Below are 25,259 nucleotides of genomic sequence, written 5' to 3'. Positions count from 1 at the left end.
GATGCGGGACTCGATCCCGGGACTCCAGGATCATGACCTGAGCCGAAGGCAGTCACCCAACCAACTGAGCCACCCAGGCGCCCTCCTTTTTAAAGATTTTATTTGACAGAGAGTGCACAAGCAGGGGGAGTGACAGAGGGAGAAGCAGGTTCCCCACTGAGCACGGAGCTCGAGCCCTGATCCCAAGACCCCGGGATCATGACCTGAGCCAAAGGGAGACGCTTAACTGACTGAGCCACCCAGGTGCCCCAGAAATAAAATCTTTAAAAAATAAAAATAAAAAATATGGGGCACCTGGGTAGCTTGGTCGGTTAAGCATCAGACTCTTGATTTCGGCTCAGGTCATGATCTCAGGCTCATGAAACTGAGCCATCAGTGAGGAGTCTGCTTGAGATTCTCTCCTCCCTCTCCCTTGGCCCCTCACCCCACTCTCTAAAGTATCTTTAAAAATAAATAAAAAACAAAGATACCTGAGGCACTTCAATCTCATAGATCCCATCAGTCTATTACATAGATTATAATAATTTAATTCTATGCCCGTTGCTTTGAGGAAGAAAACAAAGGAGCTCTCACTCCTACACCTTTTTATAGAAGTCACCCGAAAGATAATCCACCTCTTTACTAAAACACCCTCACCTTACATTAGAGTTGTCTGAGTATGTTTTCTATTAGTGTGGGCTTCTTAAAGACATAAACTGTATTATTTATCTTTCCTTCACCACAGTGCTTGGTACTGAACATTCTCAATATCGACAACTAAGATGACAGAAAAAGGGAGGGAAAGGGGCGCCTGGGTGGCTCAGTTGGTTGAGCATCTGCCTTCAACTCGGGTCATGATCCCAGCACCCTGGGATCAAGCCCTGTGCCGGGCTCTGTGCTCGGCGGGGAGCCTGCTTCTCCCTCTCCCTGCCACTCCCCCTGCTTGTGCTATCTCTCTCAAATAAATAAAATCTTAGAAAAGAAAAAGAAAAGGGAAGAACGATTTTTTTTTTTTTTAAGATTTTATTTGAGAAAGAGAACGTGAGCATGGGAGAGGGGCAGAGGGAGAGGGAGAAGACTCCCCAGTGATCAGGGAGCCCGATGTGGGCAGGGCTCAATCCCAGCACCCTGGGATCAGGGCCCAAGCCAAAGGCAGGTAACATAACCAAATGAGCCACCCAGGCGCCTCAAAACAAGGATTTTTAAAGAGGAAGAGAAACAATTACACTATCGGGTATAAGCAAAAATGTCAGGAAAAGGACGGGTTCCCAAATCAATCCAGTTATGTATTTTTTCCCATTCTACCATAATAAAGAGACAATCCCATTTTCAAAGAAATTAACTTTTATTTGAAAAGAGACTACTTTTCCTCACACGTATCTTCTAAGGACTCTATACTATACAATAATAGCCTGCTTAACCATTGTCTCAATACCAAAATTTCTAACAGGAAAGTATATAATTGCTCTAAGTAATAAATAATAAGAGTTGTCCTTCACTGATTAAGGGAATACTTAAATTTCAATAAATTCAACACAAAAATCACACTTTAAGTTTTAACAGATGTATTTTAAATACAACATATTTTGTAGGAGTCCACAAGCTTTTCATCTCTAAAAAAATGATGTAATTTTTAGGGTTCAAAAATTTCGTTCTTCAAAAGAAATGACCAAGTGTTTTCTTCTATAGCTTCAAACTTTCTACACTCAACTATATGACTGCTCCACGCCACCCCAGACAAACTTGACATGACTGAACTACTTTATGTGTTACTACCTTCCCCAAAAGAAAGTTAAAAAAGGAGTCTGTCATAAATGGAGGTCCCTAGTACAATATCTAATACAATATCTAACACAAAAGAAGCTTTAAAAAGATCATTTCTTTCCTCATTTGATTAGCCAGGAGTTAATTTTCTGTAAAAACAAAGCAAAGCAAAAAAAGAAAAAAAAGTTAAAAAAAAAAGAAAAGAAAAAAATCATTTACAAAGCCTAACACTGGGAGTTCCTTTTTTTACTTAAGATGCTTACTCAAATGACAACAATTATATCTTTAAGAGCATACTAAAAGGGGTGGAAACAGCAATACAAGTGACATAGTGTAGATGGTGAATAAACCGAAGATTTTTTTTAAGGGTTCTTTTTAAGAAGTAAGAAGGATTAGAAGCTTGGGGAAATCCAGAATTAAACAAAAAAAACCAAACCAAAACCAAAACAAACAAACCCCAAATCAACACACACACACACACACACACACACACACACACACACACACACAGAAAAAGATGTCCTCATCTGCAACCATTCTGTATATCAATAGCGTCCTGAAAGAGAGCAAAAAAACACAAAAGTCAAAATGACAATTATAGTTTGACTTGCCTATTATTTGTCCAACTATCAACAATCTCTATACCCTAATTTTCTAAAATTAACCACTGATTAGGAAAGGTTCTTAATGCTACAAAAGTAAAAGTATACGTACTTGGGCTGTAGGAACGAGATCTCGATCGTGACCTGTACCGACTATAGTAAGGAGAAGGTGATCTTCTTCTGTAGGAAATAAAAGATAAAAAATTAGCATACCACATAATCACTCCACTGAAGCAAGCGAAAATAAAAATTCTCCATCATTCAAATACTATTACATTCTCTGTGTGCCAATTAATACTAGAACAGCAAGCATACGGGTACAACAACAAAATACTGGCAAATACAGATAATTAACCTTTGTTCTCAATCTTGAGAAAATCATCTCCCTCTGCTTTCTCAAGAAACCATCATCTATTTTAAATATTTTTATTAATACGTATGAAACATAAATTAAACGTGCCAAATAATACAACTACCATCTAATTTAGAACAGAAATTACAAATTAAAACATTACCTGTACCGGTAATCATAGTCTTCGTATCTGTCATACCCACGATCATATCCTCTATCATAGTAAGAGTCTCGACGCCGGCCACCGCCTCCACCTCCACCACCACCTCCACCACCGCCACCGCCACTGCTATAGAAGAATGTAAAAATTTTACGTCAATGAGATTTTCCAGTATCATTTAATACCAACTGGACTTAACTAATGGAGGGAGGTGGGAAGATAAGGGAGAAAGAACAACCCTTTTCAGGTCAGTGACCGCCATGTGTCTCACTTTGCTGACTCCCATGGTATTATTTTGCTTTGGTTTCCTATCTGTTACATAAATAACCAGGAATGATTTCACAAAACTCTCAAACTATAAACTGTTTTTATTAATGCACTACCCAAATCAGCAGGACCTTTTCTTTTCAACAAGCTGAAATGAAGTACTGTGCTGGGAAACAGCACCAAAATGCTAAGATTTAAGTCCTTATGACTAATTCAAAAACAATTAATAAACATCAAGAATTTAAAAAGGTTAACTGACCCTGAACAGCAGAAAGAATTAACTACCTTACGCTGAGGTCTGGCCCTAAAATAATTTCAAGGTCTGGCTTTTAAATCTTTGGCAGCAAATTTAAACTCTGAGCACTTTCTCCTGTAGTTTTTCCCAACTCCTAATCACAGGGACACTATTTTCACTTTAGTTTTTTTGGTAGGCTTTCCTTACCAAACTCTACATTTTCCCCAGTAAGGTTTCAAAGTAATTGAAAGCCTATATTCCTCTTTCACTTTTTTTTTTTTTAAGGTTTTATTTATTTGACAGAGACACAGCTTGAGAGGGAACACAAGCAGGGGCAGTGTGAGAGGGAGAAGCAGGCTCCCCGCCGAGCAGGGAGCCCGATGTGGGGCACGATCCCAGGACCCTGGGATCATGACCTGAGCTGAAGGCAGATGCCCCCAACGACTGAGCCACCCAGGCGCCCCTCCTTCTTTCACTTTTAAGAACTTTCTTCAGTTGTTTTATATTAAAAAAAAAAAAATTTTGTAAAAGCCTCTATTTTCTGTACGATGTGAAAACTGGCTTAAAAAAAAAAAAAATACACACCAGTATCAGTAAAACTCTTCCCTATCCACAAGTCTTCCAAAGTCACATAAGAATAGAAAGAAAATACTTAAGGGGTGCCTGGGTGGCTCAGTCGGTTAAGCGTCTGCCTTCAGCTCAGGTCATGATCCCAGGGTCCTGGGATCGAGCCTTGCATCGGGCTCCCTGATCGGTGGGAAGCCCTGCTTCTCCCTCTCCCACTCCTCCTGCTTGTGTTCCCTCTTGCTGTGTCTGTCAAATAAATAAATAAAATCTTAATAAAAAAAAAAAAGAATACTTAAAAGCATACACTATTTTCTAGTATTTAATACTTTTTCTATTTGTACGGCACCAAGGAAAGAGCCAGGAATGACTTTGATGGTTTTAATTTGTCCCTCTCCTCAAACAGATGTAAGAATATACACAAATTAAATAACTTTCAATTCTAATTACAGGAAAAAAATCATTTTATCTTTTGATTAATCCAAAGTTTGTATACATTTCTGGTGAATTTCTGGCTCTTAGTTTAGCTTAAAAAACTTGAAATCTTACTGAGTTGGTCGGCCCATGTAGATGCCGGGTGTAGGCGTGTGAGCTCTCTTGGTAATAGAATAATCCACTCGAATTCTTCTACCATCCAGCTCCATTCCATTTGCCCTTTCCATAGCCTTTAAAGGAGAATAGGCACAGAAAGTCATGCATAATTCACTAATGAGAAACTACTAAAACTGCAACAAATTTTAACACTTTTCCATTTGAAATTTAAATTTAAATTCTCTAAGCTTCTTTCCCAAACAACAGGGGCCAGGATTTTACATATGAATCCTTGCTATATGCATGTCAATGGCACTGAGTTTTCTTATGTACACATCTGCTGGAAGACTGGGGGCAGATATTGAGAAAGAACCATCCAAGCTGGGCAACTCAAGTCTAGGTAACTCCAAGCAGAAATTGCAATTCAGCTGACAAGTCTAGGTTAGCCAAAAACCATTCCTTAGGTAACACACCGCCACCTAGTGAACTCCAAATATAAAAGAACTTCTAAACCTGCCAACAAGTGCTCCTGTCTTTGTATCTGAACTCACATTCCCTATCACTCTGCCCTTCAGCACTAATACCAATAAATGGGATAGTAATTCCAACTACTTTTTCAAATTTGCAAGTTCCATGGAACTAAAGTAAAATTGCCACTTTCATTTTATTGTATAAAGAAATAACCCTGGCAGGGTGGTTACGGGAGGAATCAAGAGCTAGGACAAATTTCATATTAAAAAAAAAAATCTTAATTGTGATATTATTTTATACTTCACAACTTTTACTTAAGGTCAGATATCTTAGTATTTTTAAAATTTATACCTTTATCTCTTGAGAACAGAAATAAGCAAATCACAAATGTGTAACCAAAGAAGAGTCATAATAATACTTGACAGATCAAAACATTAGAGGGGCGCCTGAGTGGCTCAGTGGGTTGAGTGTCCCAACCCTTGATTTTGACTCAGGTCATGATCTCGGGGTTGTGAAATCAAGCTCCACGTTGGGCTCTGCCCTGGGCATGGAGCCTACTTAAGATTTTTCTCTCTCCCTCTGCCCGCCCCCAGCTCATGCCTGCACACACACTCTCTCTCTCAAATAAATAAATAAATAAATAAATAAATAAGAGAATGCTGATTAGAATGTCTATTACATAAATGACTTACAACCTGGAGTGTTATTTTGTTAGAATTATCTGGGGTTTTTCAATCTCCATACTATTAATATTTTTGGACTGCTAATTCTATATATATATATATATATATATATATATATATATATTTTAAAGATTTTATTTATTTGAGAGAGAGAGAATGAGAGACAGAGAGCACGAGAGGGAAGACTGTCAGAAGGAAAAGCAGACCCCCTGCTGAGCAGGGAGCCCGATGTGGGACTCGATCCTGTGACTCCAGGATCATGACCTGAGCCGAAGGCAGTCGCTTAACCAACTGAGCCACCCAGGCGCCCTGCTAATTCTATATTGTGGGTGGCTATCCTGTGCATTGTAAGAGGTTTGGCATCATTCCTGGCCTCCATCCACTAGATGCCACTAGCATCTACCAATTTTGAAAGATATGCTAACTTTATTTATTCATTCATTCATTCTTTTTTATTTTATTTATTTATTTATTTATTTTTTTTAAAAGATTGATTTATTTATTTGAGAGAGCGAGAATGAGAGAGATAGAGAGCACATGAGAGGGGGGAGGGTCAGAGGGAGAAGCAGGCTCCTCGCCGAGCAGGGAGCCCGATGCGGGACTCGATCCCAGGACTCCAGGATCATGACCTGAGCCGAAGGCAGTCGCTTAACCAACTGAGCCACCCAGGCGCCCCTCATTCTTTTTTAAAGATTTTATTTGAGAGTGAGCAAGAGAGAAAGCACACAAGTAGAGGGAGAGGGAGAGGCAGACTCCCCTGCTGAGCAGGATCATGATCTGAGCTGAAGGCAGAAGCTTAACAACTGAGCCACCCAGGTGTCCCAGATAGCATCTAACTTTTATTATGACTGTTTATGTCGCAAATGCTGTTGATGCATAGAGCAATGACCTGTGTCCAACTACTATCACATGTAAAATGATACATTTGCCATTTATTAAGTTTGTTTTTGTTTTTTTAAAGTAAGCTCTGCACCCAATGTGGGGGTCAAACTCATGACCCTGAAATCAAGAGTTGCATGCTCTACCAACTGAGCCAGCCAGGTGCCCCGCCATTTATTAAGGTTTGATTAAAACAACAACACTTACTTCTTAAAGTAGTGGAGACCCAATATGGGGCTTGAATTCATGACCCTGAGATCAAGACCTGAGCTGAGATCAAGACTCAGATTTTTAACCAACTGAGCCACCCAGTGCCCCAAAAAGGGTTTGATAAAACTTTAACAATGGGCTTCAAATTCCTTAAATGGAATTTTCTAACCCAATCACTATGAACTATTAGTACAGAGAAAGCAAGCCTACTGCTCCCTTTATAATCCAATATCTAATACATTAGAGTAGCACAGCTTCAGGGGCGCTTGGGTAGCTCGGTCAGTTAAGTGTCCGACTCTTGATTTTGGCTCAGGTCATGATCTCAGGGTTGTGATATGGAGCCCCGCATGGGGCTCAGCAGAGAGTCTGCTTGAGATTCTCTCTCTTTTTCCCCTTACCCCACCCCATGCTCTCAAATAAAATCTTTAAAAAAAAAAAACAAACCCAATTCTATGTATTATATTTTAATTATAGAACAGAATGACAGATGAATATGAAAATAGAAAAACAAAGCTCTGTATCTATACATGGGAAGCTAATTCCACACAAAATTAAACAGATTAAAGAACAAAATTTCTTTTTAATTTTATTTTTAAGTAATCTCTACACCCAATATGGGGCTTGAACTCACAACCCTGAGATCAAGAGGAACATACTCCACCAACTGAGCTAGGTGTTAGCCGCAAAGTATCATGTAATTTCTAAAAAATTAGTTTAATCATCTGCTTAGAATATGAATAACACTGGGCGCCTGGGTGGCTCAGTTGGTTAAGCGACTGCCTTCGGCTCAGGTCATGATCCTGGGGTCCCGGGATCGAGTCCCGCATCGGGCTCCCTGCTCAGCGGGGAGTCTGCTTCTCCCTCTGACCCTCCTCCCTCTCATGCTCTCTCGCAAATAAATAAATAAAATCTTTAAAAAAAAAAAAAAAAGAATATGAATAACATTAAGTCAAAAGAGAACATTTATATACTTACTACTTTTTCCATTAACTCAAACACAAATTACCTCACTTTACAAAGCCAGATTTCAATCAGGATATGCCTATCCCAGAAAATATTAGCTGGAAAGTGAACCGGCAATTTCCAATTGTAACAATGAAAGAAGAGTTGTTTGTTGTTTTTTTAAATTTTATTTAGGGGCTCCTGGGTGGCTTAGTCGGTTAAGTGTCTGCCTTCAGCTCAGGTTATGATCTCAGGGTCCTGGGATCGAGCCCCATGTCAGGTTCCCTGCTCAGTGGAGAGCCTGCTTCTTCCTCTCCTCCCTGTTCCTGCTCTCTTTCACAATCTCTCTCTCAAATAAAATCTTAAAAAAAAAAGATTTTACTTATTTATTTGACAGAGAGAAAGAGCATGCACAAGCAGGGGGAGTGGCAGGGAGAGGGAGAAGCAGGCTCCCCACTGAGGAAGGCACCTGACATGGGGCTTGATCCCAGGACCCTGGGATCATGAACTGAGCCAAAGGCAGATGCTTAACTGACTGAGCCACCAAGGTGCCCCCAAAAGGAAGAGCTTGAACCAAACTCAGGTTAGGGAATGAAAGAGAACAGCTTATGGAACTGGGAGACTATTAGTCTTAGCATATAATCATGCATATCAGAAAAATTTCATATTGAAAAATAATTATAAAAACAAAATTACCTCCTTTGAGTCATCTATTCTTTCAAAATAAACAAAAGCAAATCCTCGTGATCGTCCAGTTCGCTGATCATAAACCACATTGACACCACTCAATGGTCCGTATCGAGAAAATACTTCACGAAGATCTCTCTCAGTTGTGTATAAACTGAGGCCAAACACTCCAAGACAAGTGTTGGGATCTGGATTTGCCTGTTAAATGAAGATGTGATTTAATTTCAAGCTCCAAACTGAAATAAAAGTACACTAGAAAACTTCATCTAATACACAAAGACTATACTGTTTCAAGTCACTTGGGAAAGAAGAATTTAAGAGGAAAAAAGCCAGATGAGTTGTATTTTACAGTTCACAGTACACTCAGACCTTCTTTAGAGTATACTTCCACCTTAGCCCGAATAAAAACATCCCTACTTTCTAGCCCAGCAATTTTAAGAATGTATCCTAAGAATCTACCGTAGTTTAAAGCCGTATTTGTGTTTATTCAAATGTTTTCTAGCTTACAGATTTGTACTTAAAATGACTTTATCTGTAATTGCTGATTAGACTTTCCTCCATTTTCATTCTTACCAAGGGTATTTCCTTCAAACTTCCCACTATCCAGATTTGAAAATCTATGTACAGATTCCAAAACATCATTAAATAGCAGACTCCATCACAGTTAAATAACTCAGTATCACATGGGGGAAAAGCACAACACAGCACAGCAGTTAAGCACAGGAACTTTAAGAGTTAAGCAGCCTGGCTGAAACCTGGGCTCTGCCAGTTAGCCAAAAACCAAACCTCAGTGTCACATATCCAAGACTCTTATCCATTAAATGTATTGAAAAGCTGCACTGTGCTCCATGTGTTAGCTGTCATTATTACTACATGTTATTTCTTTGCCAGCTTCCCCCAATCCCCACCAAAACTTTTTCTTCTCAATATTCTCAACTCAGTTTATACTTTTCATTTTAATTCTTAGAACATGTATTTTTCCCTCCAAATTTCATCTTTTAACTACTCAAAAGTCAAGAAAATATATTTAAATGTATATAAACAATATTCATATGCTTAAGGATGTTTCTGGAGTACCACTTTATTTTTTATTTCCTAAGTAATCTCTATACCCAATGAGGAACTTGAATATACAACCCTGAGATCTAGAGTCACATGCTCCACTGACTGAGCCAGCCAGGTGCCCCTGGAGTACCACTTTAAAACAATGGTCTAGTCTCATGAAAGCAAGATATTATGCTATGATTAAACACATAAAGACAAAATAAGTTTTCATTAATTTTTAAAAACCACATACCCTGCTGCCTGTATGTCTTCTCCGGTTAGACATTGGAGAATGACTTCGGCTTCTTCGACGCCGGTATTCTGGTGTATATGACCTACTTCGAGATCGTCTCCTATGAGAGTGAGAATGGGATCTGGATCGAGTGTAACGTCTATGAGAATGCCTCCTCGACCTCGACCTTTGAGAGAAATACATTTAGGTAAAAATACTGAAACAAGATGGCTAATGCCAAGGATCTATATACATGTATCCCAGAGTTTCCTTCTGAGGAAAGAATATTCTTCCTCTTGTTCTCTTAATCACTACAATCATGTTCTCAGTCTATCCCTTTTATACTCTGTTCACTTTACATTACAAGCATGTTACAATTCTACCTTCTTTAAAAAGAAAAAACAAACTAGCACTAAAGAAATCCTGTAATATTCTGCGACACGGATGAAACTGGAAGAAGACATTTTGTTAAGTGAAACAAGTCAGTCTCCAAAAAGACAAATACTGTGATTACACTTATATGAGGTTCTTAGGGTAGTCAAAATCATACGGAGAGTAAAATGGTTGCCAGGGGCTGGGAGGAGGGGAGAACAAGGAGCCACTGTTTTAATGAGCATAGAGTTTCAGTTTCACAAGATGAAAACAGCTCTGGGGACAGATGGTGATGATGGCTGCACAATGTTAATGTATTTACTACCAGTGAACTGTACACTTAAAAATGATTAAGACTGTAAATTTTATGTGTATCTTACCACAACAAAGACAACACAAACCACCAACTACCATTACCACCACAGTAAAATCCTTTGATTCTTACCATCTTCTCAATATAGTTCTATATTCCCTTCACTGTTAAATACCATTTCCTTTCTAATCTTTCTTTAGCCCACTGCAATCTAGCATCTGCTAAATTAATTCAACCTAAATGCCCATGTAATAGTCTTCATTTATTCAAGCTTCCCACTGTACCTCACATCCTCCACTGCTGATTCCCTGGGTCATCTATCTCTATTTCCAGTCACTCTGATTCTCTCTGCCACTGAATGCAACGATTTCTTTCTTTTTTTTTAAAAAAAAGATTTTATTTATTTATTTGAGAGAGAAAGAAGAGCAGAAGAGGGGGGAGAGGCAGAAGGAGATGTGGGCTGAGTGGAGAGCCCAACGTGGGGCTCTATCCCAGGACCCTGAGATCATGACCTGAGCTGAAGGCAGACGCTTAACCAACTGAGCCACTCAAGCGCCCCTTAATGCAACAATTTATTTACTATTCATGTGACCCATCCTTAATAAACACCCAGATCAGAAGTGATCAGTCTTTTTTTTTTTTTTAAATATGGGGCTTGAACTCACGACCCTGAGATCAAGAGTTGGATGCTGGGGCACCTGGGTGTCTCAGATGGTTAAGTGTCTGCCTTCAGCTTGGGTCATGATTCCAGGGTCCTGGGATCGACCCCACGTCCGGCTCCTGGCTCAGCGGGGAGCCTGCTTCTCCCTCTGCCTCTCCCCCTGCTCGTGCTCTATCTCTGTGTCTTGAATGAATAAATAAAATCTTTAAAAAGAGTTGGATGCTTAACCAATCGAGCCACCCAGGCACCCTAGTAGTGATCACAGTCTTACAAAATAACTTGTATGTTTAATGTTATACATGCTAAGGGCCAGAAAGTTTAAAAAGATAGCACATGGGTGAAGGGAATCAAACTAATGAGGGAAGATTATTCAAAACAAAGAAGGCTAACAATAAACCTGGGAGACATAAATTTTACTAGGTAGACAGGGGAAAAGTGTTTTAGGAATAGCAAGAGCAAAGGTTCCTTGGCAAGACATGGAGATGTGGTTCCTAGCAGATTTAGGATACTTTTAGATACTTTCCATTTTCCTTAGCACTAATTTATAGCCTCAATGTAAAAGATAAACATTAACAAGAAAACCTGTCATTTAACATATCAATTGTTTTTTTTTAAAGATTTTTTTTTTTTTTTTAAAGATTTTATTTATTTGACAGAGACACAGCGAGAGAGGGAACACAAGCAGGGGGAGTGGGAGATGGAGAAGCAGGCTTCCCGAAGAGCAGGGAGCCCGATGTGGGACTCGATCCCAGGCCCTGGGATCATGATCTGAGCTGAAGGAAGACACTTAACTGACTGAGCCACCCAGGGGCCCCATCAATTGTTATTTTTAAATAGTAATGAAAAATGAGACATTAATTAAAAACCCTTCAGGACTGCCTAACTTTCCTCTAAATCAGATAGTGTTAAGTCTTATGAAAAAAAATTAAGAGTAAGGGAGGGGTGCCTGGGTGGCTCAGTCGTTAAGCGTCTGCCTTCGGCTCAGGTCATGGTCCCAGGGTCCTGGGATCAAGCCCCACATCAGGTTCCCTGTTCAGCGGGAAGCCTGCTTTTCCCTCTCCCATTCCCCCTGCTTGTGTTCCCTCTCTCATTGTGTCTCTGTCAAATAAATAAAATCTTAAAAAAAAGATTAAGAGTAAGGGAATAAAGAAATGTTCTCAAGTGACGCTCAGGCAGAGAATAAATCAAGTAATTGAGTATCTGAGGGAAGAGAATTCTAGGCTGAGAGCAGCAAATGCAAAGATCCTAAAATGAAAATATGCTCATTTCTGTCTGCACACCCAAATTCTACACAGTGCTACTCTGGACATGTAGATTTAATTAGAGTGGTTAGTAAATCAAGTTGGATTCTGGATACGATAAAGACATAGCTGTGGACTCAAGAAAAGTACAGCCCTTTAACCAATTCTTCGGTCTCATGCTCCATTGGCAAGTAAACTCTATACAAATTGTGCCTCTAATCAAGAAATTATGACTTACTGAATTACCTGTCCAAATTGTTTTTAAACTTTCTTTCACCCACCCCTGTACACCTGGGACATCTGATTCAGTGAACTTTGTAGTGGTTCACTAGTGTTTTTGTTTTCAGTAGAGATGATAGTGGCAGAGGCTTCTGAATCATCCAGAGACTCCCCCACTCCCTGCCCCAACTATATCTGGCCAGAGTTCCACCCTGAACCTACTGAGTCACAATCTTCAGGTAAAGGATGTAGCTGGAATGTCAATCTTGAAAAAGCTTCTCAAATCATTCCGATAATTAGTACAACATAGATACATCAACCTTCTCTGCACTAAATTACATGCCAAGTCTCCAACAGAGAAAATTACATTTTTGTTGCACAAATAAATAAAACCAAACTCCAATCCCCATTGCCAAGTACATTTAAATCAATCAACACATTTAATTTATATTAATAGCTAGCTTAGATAGGTTAACTGAGCTAAGAAATGACTCGACTCTGCCTTATCTAAATCTTTATCTAGAAAATCAAATCTTTATCTAGAACGTTCATTTCTTTTCTTTTTCCTTTTTTTTTTTTTTTAAAGATTCATTTATTTATTTTAGGGGGGGTTGAAAGAGACAGAGTGCATGCACACAAGCATAAGTGGGAGAGGAAGAGAAGCAGACTCCCTCCTGCGGGCAGAGCCTGATGCAGGGCTCAATCTTAAGACTATGAGATCATGACCTGAGCTGAAACCGAGAGTTGGATGCTTAACTGACTGAGCCACCCAAGTGCCCCCAGAACATTCATTTCTAACTTCCCCGTTTGAGAAAAACTTCATGATTTTGTGAAATTTCTATACAAAATGCAGCAAAAACGAAGGACTTGGTAAAAACCACCTTGCTCTGAAAAATCCAAAGAAAGCATCTTAAGTATTATTTTAAGCATACTTACCTGGATTTTGATCTTGATCGAGAATGGGATTCTGAGTGTTTGGAAACCCTTGATGGACTACGAGATCCTGACCTGCTCTCCGATTTTACACGAGCAGGAGTTCCCGTTGGAGATTTTGACTGAGAGCGAGACTCCTAACAAAGAAGACAGTATTACAAATGGCACTGGTCACGTAGATGCCTAACACCTAACATTTAAAGTACCGTAATTATTTATATTGATTGCTCCTGAAAAACAAATGGTTAGGCAACACCCTCCAGAAAAAATTTCAGCTCATTAATAACCCATTGTTAATACTGCTAACTGTCCTCAATAATTCCCTACTTGAACCAGATCACCAATTCTCTATTAACTAAGAAATCATGCAAATTCATCTACAACTTGATCATACAGACACTGGAACATAAACCATACATTTACTTAACCTAGGACCCATTCATTCTTCCAGATTCTTTTAATTCTACTTCACTCTTGCTTTCTACTTCTCTTCATTCTTCATTGAGTTTTTCATTTTTCATACTTCGTGTATTCTTCCCCAATTCAAACAATTCAAAATAGCCTTAAAAAAAAATATTCAAGTGCTTCTATCTGACCAATCTTCTGTTCAATTTTTTCCCCCATTCAATTTTAATTTTCTGATCTTTAATACTTTTCATTAGCCTTCTTTTATCTTGATTTATCTTCCACATTCTTGGAAAAAACTCTTCAATTTCTTCACGAACATTAACCTTAATGGAAAAAGAACATTTAGTATATTTAAGCACGTGGGGTTTATAAAACTCTGCTGGAGTTCAGAATGTTATCTACCAAATGGAAAAGCCAGCAGGTAAAGTGCAAATAACTAGTTTATTAAAAAACAATTTTATAATCTTTAAAATTGTCCAAAGTCTAGTTTCTAACAAAGAGAATTTACTGAATTTCTCTAAATGTTTTTACCATATTCTTCACCCTCCTCCCCTTTCGTGTTTCATCCTAGTTCCTAAAACGTGAACAATTTTAATATAAATACTTAACACCCAACATAAATCTAACTGTAACCACCCCTCCCCCCACCTAGCTTATAACTTGAAGATTCTTAGTCATCTTAAAATAAGCTTTCACTAAGCCATGCTAAGATACCAAGGTACAGTTAAAGCAAAGCATTCTAGGCTAAAATTTGTATACACCTACCTAAACTCACATATTACAGGACACATGCTGAGGTTCAAAGAAGTAAAAAAATTAAATTAGTGAAATTACTAACATCTTCTCCCAAGTATGTTTGACCACTATCTTTGCAAACTCCAACTTAATCAGAAACATATGTTCTAATGTAAAAGCAACATAAAGAAAAAACTAAGGGGAAAAGAGAGCATGAAATTCTTAAAATTTCCCCTTTGGCTTGTAAATTACTAATACTTGTAATTTTGCAACCGTGCCATTTTAATATTCTATATTATCCATGAAGTATCAAAACGTACAAAAAGTTACAAAATTAGTACCATGGTCTTTATTTTTTGATCCCACCAATTTTATTCATAGTTTTGCATATTTTATGCAGTTCTGCATACATATACTTCCTTCAATGACTATATCCTGTATCAGAAAACTGGCTTCTGAAAAAGTTGGAGATAAATCAGAACCCTCCAAATCAAATGATTTAAAACTGATTAAGAGACATTTAAATTTCACAGATACATGAGGCACTTATGACCAAAGTAGGACGGACAGTTCGGTTTCTCTGTCCATTTGAGCCTTGATTATTAGTGTAAATAATCACCCCAACTTCACACCAATTTTCATTTATGCCACAAGACTACCTACCACACAGCTTCCTTAAGACTTTCCCTTTACTTTCAGTTTAATGCCAAAAGACTTATTTATCAAGAACTGTACTAATGCTGCTAGGCCTAGGCCTATTTATTTTTCAGATGCAAACAAAACTGAAATATGCTACCTTTCTGTTCAATATCAACCTTTCCCATTTAGCTACCTACAATAAGTCTTTCACCACATCTCTGATACCCTCTAAATTCCTGGACAAATGCCTGGAGCAGGCACAGCAATTTAGGCTTTTTCATTCATTGAAACTGTAAAAGCAGCATATTCAGTACTTAAAAAAAAAAGTAATAGCTAATTTGCTTGTAACTGAAGAATCACACAGGCTAGTTAAGCTGAAAAGAGTATCTTCCCCTCTCTCTTGGCCTTCCCTTCTATAAAACTGATCCTGTGGTATAACATTTGTTTATGCTACTGTTTAACAGCAGTTGAGGAACAGTATCTATGAATATCACCATAGCTCATGTTATACATACATTTCAGAATGCTTTGCGTTCTGTGACGCTGTTAAACCTTTAATTTTGTAAGTATAGTAATCCAAGTCTTATATTAAAATCCAAGATTTATTCTTAAATGCTTACTTTCCAGTACATGATAAAAATATTATGGTCCAAATATGTGTACACTCGATGTCCAAGTCTTCCCTTATAAACAGTTGAAAATTATTCAACAGTGCTGAAAATTGCCACTTCTTAGGAATTAATGTAAAAAGGCAACTTAGTAACATCCTAAATTTTAAAGTTTAAATTTCAGTTCTGGCATAGCAACTCATTGGAAAAAATGAAAATTTCCTTTTGGTTTGGTAACAAAACATTAAGATACAAGAGTATCTTTTCAAAAGATATTAGGATAGATTTTTTAAAAAGTCTTGCTTTTTAATTATCTAAGGTGTCATAAATACCTAACACCTCCTTTGTTGCCATCCTTCAGTTTTTATACCAAAGAAACCTGAATCTGCATAAATTTCTTCATGGAATCATTCAAGGTTAAGAAACACTCCTCTTAACTCCCTTGTAACACCTAGTTACAAAGTTGTTATTACCATTTTAACCTCCAAAAACAATTTGGAGACATCTAAAAAGGTTAATCAATAACTGTCAGTAAACTTAACCTGAAGAATAAACTACAAAGCATAAAATAAACTTTTAATTCTTCAGAATTATTTTTATTGTAATACCAAAAAAAAAAAAAAAAGGCCCACCATTCTAAGAACTGGTAGTTAAGTCTTCATGCATGCAAAAATGGTCATATGAATATTTGCCATATTTAAGTAACTTTATTTTTCAAAACCTAGTACCAAGTACCATTTTCACTAAACTGTGCATTAGATATCAAGGTACAACAAGCCCTTTATGGACAAATGCTAGATTATCCTTTTCTACCTTTGACTTGTCTTCATTACAAAATGATAACTTCAACTTTTTTTTTTCAAAGAAACACATAAAACTATTCAGAATTTGGAAACTGAATTGAAAGTGCAACAGAAAAATAAAATACTGAGAAGGGGCGTTATCTGTCCTGTTTCACTACCCTATACTTAACCTACTCTTAAAGCTGTCCCATCAAGAAATTCTGCAAATTCCTCAGTAACCTGCATGTGGATCCAACAACCATTTAAAAATATGCTGTCTAGTTGAAATGAGCAGATTGACTCAACCAAATTATATCCACATTTTTAATAGCAATCAAACAGGCTTCCAGTCTACCTTACCTATTATAAACCAGAAGCCAGGCAGAAAGTTTTCACAGTACAACCTGCTTAAACGGTGTGTTTTTGTTCTTTTAACTATTCTTTATTATCAAGGTACCTCGGGTGGAAGCTGGAGGACACAGCCAAAAATAAAAAAGAGAGAGCTAACCATGAATACTCTGAAAGTACCACAGTATATCCAATTCAAGCAATCTGTGTTAAAATACAGCTGCATTTTACACACTGTAAACAACCACAACAACCACGTACTATTCCTTCAATCAAGGCGAAGGGTTATTAAACATATGCACACATTGTTGCAGAACATGAACAATTCCTACAGTAAGCAATTGCAATCTTTTATCTTTTAATACAGCTAGTATCATATAATAGGTGGAAGAAAAAAATTCCAACAACACATATGCTTAGTACTTAAAGCCCATTAAAATAAACACATAACATAAAAATGCTAAACTGTAACCCATTCTAATATTATGGCAATGCAAATTCTATGCCAAGTCATAGTGCCAAGTTTATACAAATTCAAGTCTGTAATAGCATAAACTTTTAAAACAAAGTTTCTCAAAATATATTTTCCCACTACTTTATGAAAGTTGGAGATCTATTTCCATAAAAATATTAGTGCATTTAGGTAAATTTTATGTCCTAAGGGGGGAGGAGTACTTAAATTACTACAATATAATATTTACTGTACTAAGAACTTCATTCTTTGCAGCTTATGGGAAACTTGTTTATCCAATTCTTTAATTTCAGTCTACATAAATAGCAGTTCTTGAGTATGATAGGCTGCTTCTCTTGGACTCTCAAACTTATAAAAGAAATACTTCCACTCTCTTAACCCATAACTGCTATTAAAGCAATTCCTTAAAAAAGAAAATACCTACATGCTGCATTCTAAGTGAGGTTAAAGCAGTCTTTCCATCTACAAAGGCTCACAGATTCTAACACTGTGTCTTTACATTCTCTAAAGTTTGGAATAATTTTGGAAATGCTTAAAGAAATTATATAGGAATTGGCACTTATGCATACATTATCAAATTTAAACTATCCACAACTGTGAAATTACCCGTAAAATTTATATAATCTTTTGTATAAATTTTAAATATGGTTCATAAACCAGCCAGCTTATATGTCATGATCAATTGTAATGTCCAAAAAGTTTAGCTATATTAAAAGCCAATAAATAACAACTAAAAACAAATTGTTTACTAAGAACCTGTTATAGAATTTTCTACTTAGGTTCTCATCTTCTAATATCATGGGACTATTTATGAATCTTGAGTAAGAGACTACAGGCCCTTAGTTTAAGAAAAATAACTTCTACTTCAGATTGGTCAGGCAGCCCTAGTCACTTATACTTTTGGTGAAAATCATGAGATAATAAGGATTATACACAACTACATATTGACAGTAATCTAAAGGAGGGAGGGGAAACCATATTTCCTTTCATTATTACCCTCTCAACTTTTTTTTAAACAGTGTTTAGTGATTCTTTTCCCCATCTGATCATTACTGTTTTCTCACCTGCACTTCTGTCCTGCTAAATCTGTTACACAGGTGAACAAATAACAATCCGTATTAACTCATTTAGCATGCAAATATATACCTTTTACAAAGGTCCCAGGGTTAGTTAGTTGATGCCTGAGCACCCATTGATAGTATCAAAGAAAAGGTTTTCACACTGTCAGGAAGATTTTAGGAAATTATTATGTTGATTATCCATGGCCATTTCACACTTGTTTACACTACACATACCATAGGTAAATAACTTCATTTACAAAAATAAATCCATAAACAAAGCTCATCTGTTTTTTTTTTTTTTTTTTTTACGACTCTCCTAAATATTTAAATCCCTTTGAAATCTCAGATATCAGGACTTTTTATGCTCATTTTAGGAATGGCACAAACCATTAAGCATCTATGACAAATCGGTGCACTGGGAGCACAATTAGTTATATTGCTTTTAAAAATCCCACCTTCTACTTAAATTGAGCAAATTAGCACCCTTCAGTGAAAGAGTCTCAAATATTAAAATTTGAGCATTAAAATGTTTCCTTAAGTTTGCAAATTCTTTGCTTAAAAAAATGACAGGAGGAATAAAAAAGCATTAAAATTGGATAAATAACAGCACTTAACTTTAATAAACTAAACCCAAGACATTACTGTCTTGGGTTTAATACTGTCAGTATCATGAGAAAGGAAGTCTTACCCCTTTGTAATAGGTTGATGAGATATATGAAATTAAATTGCTGAAGAAACTAAGTATTTTTAAAAGCTAAACTGATGACCTGACATTCTTATCTGTAAAAGAGAGATTCAGTTTTATTTGTATTTTTTTATTTTTTAATTTAAATTTAAGATTTTATGTTTTTTTTTTTTAAAGGAAGGGAAAGGGTAAACCTCACTTGTACTCTCACATTTATTAAAGTTTCATCAACAGAAAAATTTAAAGCAAAGTTTAAGGTTTTTTTTTTAAGCCAGTCACCAAAATGGGTCTCGAATGGCACAATCATCACCCCAATTATTACAAATCAGGTTTCAGGGAAAAAAAAAGCTTCCCACATTTCTGCTGTTCTTTAACAAAATAACACACATTTTAATTCCAAACAGGTACAGAGGAATTTGTACTTTGCTTTTCACTTCTGTCATCCAGTCAAACCATCTAATATATTAAGAAGGAAAACACTAGGAGTCCTTTAAAAATATTCTAGCTACTCAAGATGCCAGAATTAACTCTGAAAAGGAGACAAGTATTATCTTTCCTCTTCAACTGTACTACAAAGCATAGACAATTATGGAATTATAAGATGGACCCCCACATGAGAATCATTAACCACTATTAAAAACAATGGGCCACTGTATGAGAAAAAATTGGGCTTAACATTTTTCTAAAATTGGTTAAAAAGATAAATTAGGGGTAGAAGGTAAGATAAGTAAAATGGTAAGAAAAGCTTAATTTCCATTTCCCTTAATTTCTATGAAGGAGACTACAATTTTTTTGAGGCCTAAATCCTAATTTTAGTTGAAGCTGTGTGAAGCCAACAACTCTTTTTATGAATATGACAAGCAAATTCATAGCTCAAGTGCCAGCCTCATTCTCAGCTCCAAATTTCCAATTAAAATACTTGTTAAGTTGATACACATGTCCCAAACAAACTGCTTTAATGAACCTATTTATTTTAATGGGACCCCTCTTTTCCTGGATCCCTTGATCCATTCATTCTTTACATCCCACTGCTGTCCTGTTTAGACCAGAGTTTTCATAATTTCCTTCCTTAAATAGGTCAAGTGTGCCTTGCTCTTCTTGTACCAGTCCTTCTGTTCTTTGCTAAAATTCCTTTCATTATGCCACTCCCAGAATTAAGAATCCATACATGTCTTCTTACTGCATACTGGATTAAGTCCAAATCCCTATATCTAGAATTAAAAACCTTCCATTATCTGACTGCCTATCTAGTCAAATCTATCCTCTCACTACCCCAGCAACCTCCGCATTGTCATATCCACACAATCAATCTATTCTCTAACCATAAAATCCAATGTGAGTTTTACATATTAGGTAAAGCTTTCCCTTTCCCCTAGCTCACAAAACTACTCAGCTCCATTTTCTCAATTCCATATTAATTCTATCACAGGACACTTGATTATATACTTACTTTTACCCAGATTTGAGCTGTCAGTCATCTCAAATTAGACTCCAAGTTCTTTTTCCCTCAAGAACACCTAACCTTTACTAAAAAGGCAGCAGATGCTTAACAGTTTTACCTCAGGCAGAAGCGAATTTTGATTGGGTTAACTATTAGGGTTACTTATTACAAAATTCAGCCAATTATATTTTCTTTCCTAACGTTCTTTTACTCCAGTCCTCTACAATGAAAGAAACATTAATCTATAGTGGAAAATTAAGCTGCTATAAATGGTTTTTAGCAAACTAATATAATGTGTCTGAGACACTGAAGTACAGCGTGCTTTTTAAAAAACTAAATCAAAATATATACAGCATAGTGTATGTATGCAACGAGCAATGGACTGGGACCTGTAAATCTGATTCCTGGCTACATGGTCTTCTAGGCCTCAGTATTTAATTTCTACAAAGGTATGAGTACTTCAATCCTTGCAAAATGATTACAAGTAGTACATCTGAAAATATGTCAAAGATCTGGCGGGAGGGTGGTAAGATTCTAAAATGCTAAAAAAAAAAATAATAACTATTAGTAATAGTCCTGTTTCTTTGATGTGTTCTGCAGTCTCTAGGAAATTACCCTCTAAGTCTAGGTATCTTTACAGTAAGATAGGGTTAATATGTACTATTTATTCCAGAGATAAAGCAAATGAAATCTGACTTGTCAATGAAACCTCAAAAACATCATTTGAAAATCCTGTTTTGAGCCTCTCTAAATGGTCATTACACTTAGATACAAAGATAACACAACTGTAGTCTATAAAAATTTTTAAAAACTGCTGGTTTGTGGTTAGCAGATAAGAAATCAAAGTAGTTTAAAAACCAAAAGCACTAGTGAGTATTAAATTGTTTTAAGAAACAATTTAAAAAAAGAAAAAGTACACCCTCAGAAAAGCTTCTGGCATTCTTCTAATTCTTTAACCAATTACAAAAAGACAATTACCCCAACCTACAAAAGAAAAAAAAAAAGATGTAACAGGTAAGGGTAGGCGTATTCATTATTCAATCTGCTGAGTTCATTTACACTAAAATACACTTAGGTATCACGTGTCAAAAATATAGTCATGAACGTAACCACTGTAAGGGGGGGATGGAGAACCCTTCTATTAACATAGAATGTTAATGCCTACATATATTTTAGCATAAAATTGGGTGGGAATCTTACATACATGGCTTTCTCAGGTGGGTAAGGTGACAGTTACCTAAACTTGTTCCATTCCTCGACTTGGTAAAAACTTAAAGGAAAACAACGTCCCAAATAGTAGTCCTCTTCACTTTCCCACAAACCAAATCAAAACAAACATTAGCAAAAAAATAAATTTCTGTACTAAAATCAATGGACAGAAAGATTAATGGGTAGCAAAATTTCTTCCCATAACTACCTAACATGATCAAAACAAGCAGCTTACAATTACCACCAAATGTTTTTATTACAAGATTTTTAAAAAGTTTTGTTGGGACAATCAGTATCTCATCCTAAGAATAAAGCAGGTTCAATTACTCACTTATAGCTGTGATCGAGATTTTATTTTAAAAATCTAATCTTAAAGGCATTAAAAAGTAGTTTTGTTTCTAACCTATTTAAATTTTTCCTCACAAAGAACAAAAGCCTAAATTGACCTTCTGATTTAACTGTCTGGTTCCAAGTACTTATATTATGGGCTTCTAAAAAAGACAAAATTCATTCCATCTAGCACACACCTTAAGTGTTTTTATGCGTTTCCCCTAGTGACTAGAATACCAACACAACAGCAAGAACACGCTGCCTGGGGATTCTCTTTCCAGGGTTTCACACTAACCCACTTCCACCAATTACCACTGAGGGTAACTTCGGACGTAGAACTCAAACTATCAATGTTCTAATACATCTAGGCTAAGGATAACGTATCTTTGTGATCTTTACATTCATTGACCCCAAATAATGGAAATCCTTGAGCCCTCTCTGTAGGGGGATGGGGTGAGAAGGGAAATGGGAGGGGGGTCTGTAATTTTCAGGTAGCGTTTTGAGTTACGGAATAGTGTAAAACTGACTAGCTATTTTTAAAATACTGAGCCACAAAATTTGTTCAGTTACGTAAGATTAAGATTTTTTTGTTTACCGTAAAAACCTGTAAAGAAGTGGTTTTTAGATGAAAGCTCACAGGAAGGAAAGCATTAGAAGTTGAGATATAAAGAGAGAAAAAACCCAACATCAAGGAATTAGAAAAATCAGGCGTTATTAGCATTTCCACATTCATTTTGAAGTGAAAAGAAAGTAGAAGGGACATTAAGGGAAAAGGACTCCTTGCGTAGTTTTCCCCTCACAGCTCTCGTCTTAAGAACGCTTAAGGGTCGGTGCGGTCGTTGACTAACCACTTCATTAGGCTCGTCCCACCTTCAACCTCAAGGCTTTCGCCTTTATAGACGCAACGCCGCCGGTTCCAACAGAGACGCGGCCGCTCACTGCAATAGAGAGCCAAGGAGACACAGGCCCCAGCTAGTCCCACGCCAGCTTCTCCCCGCCCGGACAACAGCCCCGCGCAGTTTCGACCCCGAGACCCTCTACGATGCTCGGGGTCGCCAGAAATGCCACCGCAGGAAGCACCTACCACTATCCGGCCGGAGGGGAACTCCCTGCCGTCTCCTCCCGCCCCACCGCGACGGGGACCCACTCCTCGGAACAGAGGTAAGGAAGCCTCAGGGGTGGGGAGAAGGGAGGGCGCACTGCGGGGGAAATCGGACCCAGGAGTCCAGGTATCAGTCAGTCTCCAAAAAAGGGGGAGAGGGGTTATCCGCGGTGTTTGGGGAAAGAGTGGAACCCAGAAGCCATTTTGGCATGTGAGGAAACAACCGCGATGGCTCCAGAGGCTGCTCCCCGCGGGCCCCCGCAGGACTCCCCGCAACCCCGCCCGACCGCGCTCGTCCCCGTGAAACCCCGAGCATCGGGCCGCCGCCGAAGACGGCTCCCGCGGCTTTGTACTCACTCTGCCCTCGAAGTTGTTCTCCTCTACATCACTCATGTCGGCCAGGCGCTCCCCAGAACTAAATAAGAGACAAGTTTCGGCTTGAGGGCCGATGGCCTAATCAACCGCTGACTGGACCGTGGGGAGGAGGAAAGAGTCGGCAACAGCGGCCGCTCCACTCCACTCCCACTCGGTCACAGGCTCCGGCAAAATGGCGCCGGCCCCGCCAGAAACCTTCTGGCCTCCCAGTGCGCGACGTAAGGGGGCGGGACGTCTCTGCGACGTCACTAGCCCCGCCTCTCGTCAGGCTTTGTGGTGGTCCCGGCCTAGCAGGGGGGATGACCTATGTTGGGAGTCTCGTCGCGTTGGAACAGAATCCCCAGCAGAGTGACCTCCAAACTTAGGACCCCTTTCTAACACGTCAGTTCTTTTTGAAGATCTTGAGTAACCAGACGAGCTTTTATTGACCTTGGCCCCTTTAAATATTTTCCAAATGGATTCTGATGGAACAGAAAAAACTGGAAGCATATAAAATATAAAATTAATATGTTCTTATTTTTGGGTATTTTCAGCAGTCTATTACTTTTCTTCAACCATTGCCCTTTATAATGCTATCAACATAATACATGAACAGGGGGATGTATAATAAAAAGTCACAGTTCCTTGCCTCACTCCTGTCTCCAGTCCCTCCACCCAGAGGCAACTGTATCAATTTCATTTTTAGAATTTATTTTTTTTTAAGATTTTTTAAATTTATTTACTTGACAGAGAGATAGCACAAGTAGGCAGAGCGGCAGGCAGAGGGAGAGGGAGAAGCAGGCTCTCCGCGGAGCAGGGAGCCCAATGTGGGGCTCCATCCCGGGACCCTGGGATCATGACCCCAGCCGAAGGCAGCAGCTTAACTGACTGAGCCACCCAGGCGCCCCTTTTATTTATTTATTTTAAATATTTTATTTATTTATTTGTCAGAGAGAGTGAGAGAGGCAGGCAGAGGGAGAAGCAGGGTCCCTGCTGAGTAAGGAGCATGATATGGGACTCAATCCCAGGACCCTGGGATCATGACCTGAGCCAAAGGCAGACGCTTGACCAACTGAGCCACCCAGGCATCCCTCATTTAAATGCTTAGCTCCCTGGGCGCCTGGGTCGCTCAGTTGTTAAGCGTTTGCCTTTGGCTCAGGTCATGATCCCAGGGTCCTGGGATCCAGCCCTCATTGGGCTCCCCGCTCAGGGGGAGGCCTGCTTCTCCCTCTCCCATTCCCCCTGCTTGTGTTCCCTCTCTTGCTATGTCTCTCTCTGTCAAATAAACAAATAAAATCTTTTATTTTTTATTTTTTAAATTTTTTTATGTTATGTTAGTCACCATACAATACATCATTGGTTTTTGATGTGGTGATCCACGATCCATTGTTTTCGTATAGCACCCAGTGCTCCATGCAGTACGTGCCCTCCTTAATACCCATCACTGGGCTAACCAATCCCCCCTCCCCCCTCCCCTCTAAAACCCTGTTTGTTTCTCAGAGTCCATAGTCTCTCATGGGTCATCTCTCCCTCCAATTCCCCCCCCCCATTTTCCCCTTCCTTCTCCTAATGTCCTTCATGCTATTCCTTATGTTCCACAAATAAGTGAAACCATATGATAATTGACTTTCTCTGCTTGACTTATTTCACTTAGCATAATCTCCTCCAGTCCCATCCATATTGATGTAAAAGTTGGGTATTCATCCTTTCTGATGGCTGAGTAATATTCCATTGTATATATGGA

The 25,259-nt window shown here is 38.2% G+C and overlaps 2 protein-coding genes across 12 annotated transcripts in view; one reads left to right on the top strand and one right to left on the bottom strand.

The window, feature by feature from the left end:
• Positions 1–1,305: 1,305 nt before the first annotated feature.
• Positions 1,306–23,735, bottom strand: TRA2A (transformer 2 alpha homolog). Of its 11 annotated transcripts, none has more exons than XM_081800419.1 (9): positions 23,519–23,735; positions 22,908–22,997; positions 13,345–14,072; positions 9,624–9,789; positions 8,336–8,524; positions 4,473–4,588; positions 2,861–2,986; positions 2,458–2,525; positions 1,306–2,299 (listed from the first exon to the last, which is right to left on the bottom strand). In XM_081800419.1, the coding sequence occupies exons 4-9, from the start codon at positions 9,654–9,656 to the stop codon at positions 2,289–2,291; spliced, it is 543 nt and encodes a 180-aa protein (XP_081656545.1). In that variant the 5' UTR covers positions 9,657–9,789; positions 13,345–14,072; positions 22,908–22,997; positions 23,519–23,735; the 3' UTR covers positions 1,306–2,288. The 11 variants fall into 11 exon arrangements, with proteins under 11 accessions (XP_081656545.1, XP_030879689.1, XP_030879684.1 ...); XM_031023829.2 differs by having other exon boundaries at positions 13,345–13,478; XM_031023824.2 differs by having other exon boundaries at positions 22,930–22,997.
• The window catches only part of CCDC126 (coiled-coil domain containing 126), an 81,050-nt gene continuing 78,781 nt past the window's right edge, over positions 22,991–25,259 (top strand). The window contains exon 1 of the mRNA XM_081800428.1: positions 22,991–23,220. The gene's annotated coding sequence lies outside the window, so the exon portion shown is untranslated. The remainder of the gene's footprint in view (positions 23,221–25,259) is intronic.

This window comes from Leptonychotes weddellii, chromosome 12, assembly GCF_054177405.1.
Source record: "Leptonychotes weddellii isolate Sample4059 chromosome 12, ASM5417740v2, whole genome shotgun sequence".
NCBI lineage: Eukaryota > Metazoa > Chordata > Mammalia > Carnivora > Phocidae > Leptonychotes > Leptonychotes weddellii.
Note: the sequence above shows the minus strand (reverse complement) of the source record. Positions and strands in the feature narration are given on the sequence as shown.

Excerpts from the sequence above, each read along its gene's own strand:
- TRA2A (XM_006729394.3), bottom strand. The coding sequence starts at position 23,554 with ATGAGTGATGTAGAGGAGAACAACTTCGAGGGCAGA. Across the intron at positions 9,790-13,344 it reads CGATCAAGATCAAAATCCAG|GTCGAGGTCGAGGAGGCATT; the intron begins GTAAGTATGCTT and ends TTTCTCTCAAAG. Across the intron at positions 2,987-4,472 it reads TACATGGGCCGACCAACTCA|CAGTGGCGGTGGCGGTGGTG; the intron begins GTAAGATTTCAA and ends ATTCTTCTATAG.